Raw genomic sequence first — 6,851 nt, 5'->3', positions numbered from 1 at the left:
ACAGTGGCCTGGTGCTATACCAGGACTGACCATACAATGGCCTGGCGCTATACCAGGAGTGACCATACAGTGGCCTGTCGCTATACCAGGAGTGACCTGTTTCAGATCCTTTTCCTTGGGAGGCAGTTTCACATTCAAGACACTTAGCAGTTTAGTCCCCAACAGGTGTACATAAACACAGATAAAACACTGTAAAATGTACTCTATTAATAACCACTCATCAGAATTATAACATACCTTCTTAGTATGTTTAATTTTATGTGGACTCAATTTATCCAATTCTTCCTGAATTTCTTTTACCTGTTTTATGAAAAGGTGGAAATGAAATTTTTATACATATCCATTGATCTTTCTATAGAAAAAACAGATCCATTTTGTCCATATATAACCAAATATTAACTTAAATCACATAAAAATAAGAAAAGGCTTCTCATTCATTACCTACACTCCCAAAACACTGACTGGTTTCTAGTTCAAAATGGCTAATAGAGCTATCCTCAGGTTCCCAGTGTAAGGAGAACTAAACATGAATAACAGAAGGGCAAACTCACTAAGTCTTAAGTGCTATACTAAAGAGTTTTGCTTTCTGCTGGGTGTAGAGACATATATCTTTGATCTCAGCACTAGGAGGCAGAAAGAGGAGGTTATCTGAGTTCTAAGTCAGCCAGAGTTACACAGTAAGGCTCTTTCACACACCATAAATACACATACACACTGGGGGTGGGTTGGGAGGTTATCAGGCAACACTAAAGTCTTTAAGTAAAAATCTGACATGGTAGATTCATGTTTCAGAACAATCTCAGCTAGGAATATATGGTCCGTGGTATAGCACCTGTCTAGAACAATCTCTGTGGCAATGGTGTAGAACAAGAACCAACATAGGATTCAAAAAGAATACACAAGACAATTTAACTATGTCATTTGCCTTTAAACAAAATAACGAAAGTATAGCTTTTGGTTCAAGCTATAAAAACCAACAGGTAACTTGACCAGAAAAGATTTAAAGTTTTATTAACAAAAAAAAAGTTGCCAGGTGGTGGTGGTGCACACCTTTAATCCCAGCACTTGAGAGGCAGAGGCAGGAGGATCTCTGTGAGTTCTAGGCCAGCTTGGTCTACAGAGCAAGTTCAAGGACAGCCAGAGCTAAACAGAGAAACCCTCCCTGGAAAAAAAAAAAAAGAATTAATGTTAAATTTTAAAAAAATTATCTTTCACAGACACACACAGGAAAAAAAACCCCAATGCAAACACCTGTTTATCAACGGTTAAATACTTCCTGAAAGCCAACAGTCTTCACTCTCTAGCACGAACTAAAGAATAACCCATGCTATTTTCTAAGACACATGGGAAAGTGTCTGTAAGACTCAGGTGCATATGTGCAAGCACTTTTTCAGAAGGAAAAAATGGCTTTTAGTAGATTCAGTAGTCTATGGCTCCAAAGTCAAAAGCAACAGTTTAAGGAGCCTGATCATATGCACATTACACACACACACACACACACACACACCCTGTTAAAATAATGTGAATTACTGTCTGTGAGTTCAGGGAATTAAGCCTGAAAATCCATTAGAATTTATGCAGGGCCTTTTGGGCTCATCTTTCCGTGACAGAAGGAAAACTCCAAGTCTCTAAGAGCACCACATGCAGACCACCAGCTCCACCTCCCCAGCTCTTCCTCACCTGCTGCTGAAGAACATAGAGCATGCGAGCACAGCGCACAGCTTGTTCCTGTCTTCTCACTCGGATTCGATGCTCTTCATCTGGATCCAAAACTTCCTCTAGTCTATCTGAAAGTATTTTCCCCAAACTAGGTTAAAAATCACACAAAGAAACTCAAAGAAACCTTAAGAACTTAATGGAGTAATAGCTGAAGACCTCGGGTCTTACTAAGAAAACAAAGAGGCTATCTTAGTGGATTTACCCTCCAATAGCCAAGGCTAAGCCCGAGTGTGAGCTGTGTACTGACTTAGACAATGGGACAGGAAGATGCTGGCAAGAGGTACAGCACATCAGAATTCACTGAGACAAATCCCACTGGACCTCACTGTGAAGTATTTCTTACTGTCTCAAAATCCCTTTACACTGAGCCAAAAGTCACAAAGCTTCCTCTATTTTCAAAAAAAAAAAAAAAAAAAAAAAAAAAAAAACTTTACTGGATAATTTTCATGCTAAGTAAGATTATTTTTACTTTCTTATCCTGAATCCAAATGAGAAATTCTTTCTCTAGCACATTAACATAGAAGTGCTAAAATCATTTGAATGATTTTTAAGTCTAAGTCTTCATCTATGTGTGAAGAAGCACACTCTTGAACACACTAACTGCCCACATTTTTTTTTTTTTTTTTTTTTTTTGGTTTTTCGAGACAGGGTTTCTCTGTGGCTTTGGAGCCTGTCCTGGAACTAGCTCTGTAGACCAGGCTGGTCTCGAACTCACAGAGATCTGCCTGCCTCTGCCTCCCGAGTGCTGGGATTAAAGGTGTGCACCACCATCGCCCGGCTTTAACTGCCCATATTTTTTAAAGATCAGCAAAAACCATTTCCAGCGGAAGCCCACTAGGAAATCCAATCTATACGCTTCTTCTAGATCACTGTTTTCAAATATATTTACACAAATTCTTCTACAAAACTCTTAACAGACAATTTGATAGAAGTAATACTTTGCAAGTGTAAGTATATTCTGAATTTAATTTTCTCAATAAAATGTTACACATGAGAGAGGAATGCTGTGGGATTATGTTTTTGTACATTGTAAAAATTTATCACTCATATTGGTTTAATAAAACGTTGATTGGCCAGTAGCCAGGCAGGAAGTATAGCTGGGGCAATCAGACAAAGAGCACTCTGGGAAGAGGAAAGGCCAGATGCAGTTGCCACCCAGATGCAGAGGAAGCAAGATGAGAATGCCTCACTGAGAAAAGGTACCAAGCCATGTGGCTAAACAAAGACAACAATCTGGGTTAATTTAAGTTGTAAGAACTACTTAATAATAAGCCTGAGCTAACAGGCCAAACAGTTTGTAATTAATAAAAGCCTCTCTGTGTTTCTTTAGGACTGAACAGTTGCAGGACAGGGTGTATAGTGCAATTTGGCAGTACAACACTCACCAAGTATGCATGGGTTTAAGTTTCAGCACCAGATTTTAAAAAAGAGAGTCAAACAAGAACAATAAGGCAATTAGGCTGCTAAGAAGGGCAAAACTTTGAAGTCAGAAGTTGCACATACAAGTAAGAGTCACAGGGGAAACTTAAGGCTTAATTATCGCTGCCTCTATTTGGTTACACAGTGGGGGGGAAATGCATGTTCACCTACCTGTAAGAACAGAAACAGGAACTGCTTTAGGCAAGGCTTTAACTCCACCTTGAAGGTGATTCAACACACCCACCTGGGCTTGGGAAGCACAGCTACTGCATGCAAAAACTGAAGCTACATATTCACATGTCTTTTTAGTCATCTGCCCCAGTCAGGACATTGTTATTATAGTTATCAAATACTGATGATCCATGAAAAATTTACATAAACAAAGTAAACCAGGTCAGCTTCCAAAGCTCAGTTCTAAAGGTCTTGGACTTAGGCCAGACAGCCGGAGCAGGAGACCTGGAAGCTTTGTTCCCTGGTAGCCTAGCTTCTACTTAAAGTATCTGGTGGGATCATGCCACAGACTGACACTAATGGATACCATGACACAAACCACAATACTTCTGGGGTGTTCTGTGGTGATGTTCTGGCCCACCCATGATGCTCAATCATACAACATGCTCTATAGGAAGACTGGCTGTGTATGTGTAAGTTGGTTTTCTCAGGCAGCTGCATTTTTCTGTTTTAGATGTTGCTGGTCTGCAACAGGTGGCAGCTTCTTTGTAGCTGGTTCTGAGAAACTAGGAGATAAATTTGTACCCAGCCTTGGTACATCTCTTTTCAGTTCTTTGTCTCCTATCTAGCCACACTTCAACGTGTAGTTTTATCTTGTGTCAACCAACAGGTACTTTATAAGGTATTTACACTAATTTTCTTTAACACACATATATTTATATGTTCACATTTTACATAATCTTTAAATGCAAAATAAAAATTTTGACTATGTATTATCATAGCCCAATAGCGCCTTTTGCTATACAACTCCTCATGCTCCAGCTAAAGAGTTGGGCTTGACATCCTACTTGTTGGCTGTAGTAACCCTATTCTCTACTCCTGAATCTACTACTTCCCAAATAAATGCAAGGACCCTGAGATTACTGATTTCTATGAAAATAGTGTATGATTATACTTCTTCCCTTCTACCGTATGGTCAGATATGAAGTAGGTTTATCTATAATACATATATTCTATGGTCTTTTAAAGCAACCTAAAACATAATTTTGCCAGGAGCACTTCAGTATTAACAAAGCAAATACTAAAGAATACTTTGTACACAGGTTTTAGGAGATGCAAGGTCAGGAGAGGGAGTGGGCAGAACCAACTCAAAGAAAGGAGACCCAGGTCCAGGTCAGTCTCCAAGCCTAGCTCTCCTATAGTGGTTGAACCAACCAGCTCACAGCAGAACCTGGTAATGTGTGTGTTGGGGGAGGGTTCCCCCAAAATAATGCATTTGAATTATTCTACACCATATCTCATCAAATGAAGAATCAGTTTTTCTCACCTTTTTTAGTTACTGCTTCTATTTTATGGATACAATTGCTCAATTCCTTTTGGAGTCGCTGAACTTCTAGCAGGCTTTTCTGTTCCCACAGGTTTTTGTGCTCCTCTATCCTGGGTTGTGGCTGAAGTCCTGGATCATGGGTAGGTGGTGAATTTGGCACAGTAAGATCTGATCGTCCTGGATGAGATGTGTATATATAAACTTTGGCACCTGAGCTGGAAATGTCTACTTTGGATGGCTGGTGGCTGCAATGACAGACATCCTGACTCTTCGAGTCCTTCCTTTCCACCCCGGCGTGGACACATTTGAGAGAGCTGTGGGGCTGGCTTCTGAGATGATATTTCACGTGCTCTTCAAATTGTCTTCGCTTTACATCTCTTTTGGCTAGGTGAACAGCATAGCTAAGCCTCTCTTCTGATATGACAGAAAATGAGACAGAGCTGCTTAGATCATGTCCAGCTCTAATATCCACATCTTTACAATGATACAATTCATTATAGGAATGTTTCAGTTTTTCAATTTTAATTGCATGTGGACATGAGTATCTGACTGCCAAGTTGCTGGGATGTGTAGGAACATTCCTATTAAACTGCAGCTGGTTCTTTAAGAAATAAACAAAAGCAAGCTCACATTAGAAAAATAACATATTGCACAGCTAATATACATTACAGTTTCTAGTATTTTGCTCAGAAGATTATCTGTATGTAAAGACATTTTCTAGTGTGCCCATAGAACCAATCACCTGCACAAATGACATACAGGGTTCTGTACTAAGTCACCTAGTGCTGCAGTAACAGTCTTCTGCCTGCTAACAGCATACTGGTCCTCTTGTAAAGGCTGTCCTATAGTGTTTTATGCAGCAACCAGTAAGTTCTTCAACTCCCAACCACAGATCTCTCCTGTTTCAGGATGTCAATGTCTAGCAAGTCACAAAGACCCTGGTTTAGAGTTTTCCTAAAAAAAATAAAGCGTCACAGGCACACACCACACAGCCACTGTTGCTACCCTCAGGTCCTCCCAAGATTTTCATCTGGTCATTAGACAAACCTTTTATTCTGTACCCATATAAGCACCTTGTTCTAAATAGTCCAGTTACCCAGGCTTACACAGACTTAAGTTCTTACCAGGTTTCATAGTCTAGATAAACATTATGATGTTCTATATTTAAACATAAACATGCTTCCACATCACTGATGGTTTTTAAGACTACTTTCACAGCTGCATCGTCCTGTGTTCAAAAACCAGACTTTCAAACTAAGCTACAACTCTTAAACAAATTGTTCTAGTTTTTCCACTAATAGGTACATTATTAGTACAGATATGTATTTAGGATTTTGTTTTATCTTGTTTTCCTTCTTTTACATTCTCTTCTTACGTTAAGTAATGTGATCTAGGATTACCGGGTAAGAGAAATATTTTATACTTTAAAACATAAGAAGGCCTACCTATGAAAGACAAATAAGAGAATCTGTGCTGCTGAATTCAGTGGACCCACTCCCATTACCTTCACTGGGAGATCTCCCCAACACTCACAATAAATGTTGTATTCTTAAGTGAGATAATGGTACAATTAGGAAAGAGAGTTCAGTTTTTAAAGTGTTCTCAAGTATTTAAAACGGAAGCATCAATGTTTGGAGCTTCCTTTGGTGTACTTATACACAAACCTTAGAGACAGATGCTTGAGCAGACAGAAAGCAGAGCAGATAATTACATGTATATGATAAAACTTCAGGAACTTTTTGGGGGGAGGTGGGTGAGAAAGAGCAGGAACAATTCACTAAGTAGAAAATAACAACAACAACAAAAACCTGAAAGGTACCCACATTTTAAAAAAAGGTTAATAAAAATCTGTAACCTTATTTGGTTAGTCTTTCCTCTTAACATAATCCAACACCTCAAGAATTTGATATCCACACTGGGAGGAGCGGGAAACTGATGAACTCCTCTTTCATGTGAAAGAAGGAAAAGTCTTTTAAACCATGACTCAAAAATCCATGCTTAATAAAAGGATCTCTGGCATGATAGAAAGTAAAATGCTAAATGGATGGTAAATCTGACTATCTTAAAAGAAATTTCTTAGCTGGGTAGTGGCAGCACACTCCTTTAATCCCAGCACTTAGGAGGTAGAGGCAGGTAGATCTCTGAATTCAAGGTCAGCCTGGTCCACAGAGAGAATTCCAGAAAAGCCAGGGGTACACAGAGAAACCCTGTCTCA

The 6,851-nt window shown here is 39.2% G+C and overlaps 1 protein-coding gene across 8 annotated transcripts in view; it reads right to left on the bottom strand.

Moving 5' to 3' along the window:
• The window catches only part of Kiaa0753 (KIAA0753 ortholog), a 50,481-nt gene that overhangs the window by 36,054 nt on the left and 7,576 nt on the right, over positions 1-6,851 (bottom strand). For all 8 annotated transcript variants that reach the window (XM_013347357.1, XM_013347358.2, XM_026780124.1 and 5 more), the window contains exons 3-5: positions 4,637-5,237; positions 1,681-1,787; positions 238-300 (exon numbers count right to left, since the gene is read on the bottom strand). In XM_013347357.1, the coding sequence (XP_013202811.1) occupies positions 238-300; positions 1,681-1,787; positions 4,637-5,237 (771 nt within the window). The remainder of the gene's footprint in view (positions 1-237; positions 301-1,680; positions 1,788-4,636; positions 5,238-6,851) is intronic.

Source organism: Microtus ochrogaster, chromosome 7 (assembly GCF_000317375.1).
Source record: "Microtus ochrogaster isolate Prairie Vole_2 chromosome 7, MicOch1.0, whole genome shotgun sequence".
NCBI lineage: Eukaryota > Metazoa > Chordata > Mammalia > Rodentia > Cricetidae > Microtus > Microtus ochrogaster.
This window is presented reverse-complemented; position numbering and strand designations above follow the sequence as displayed.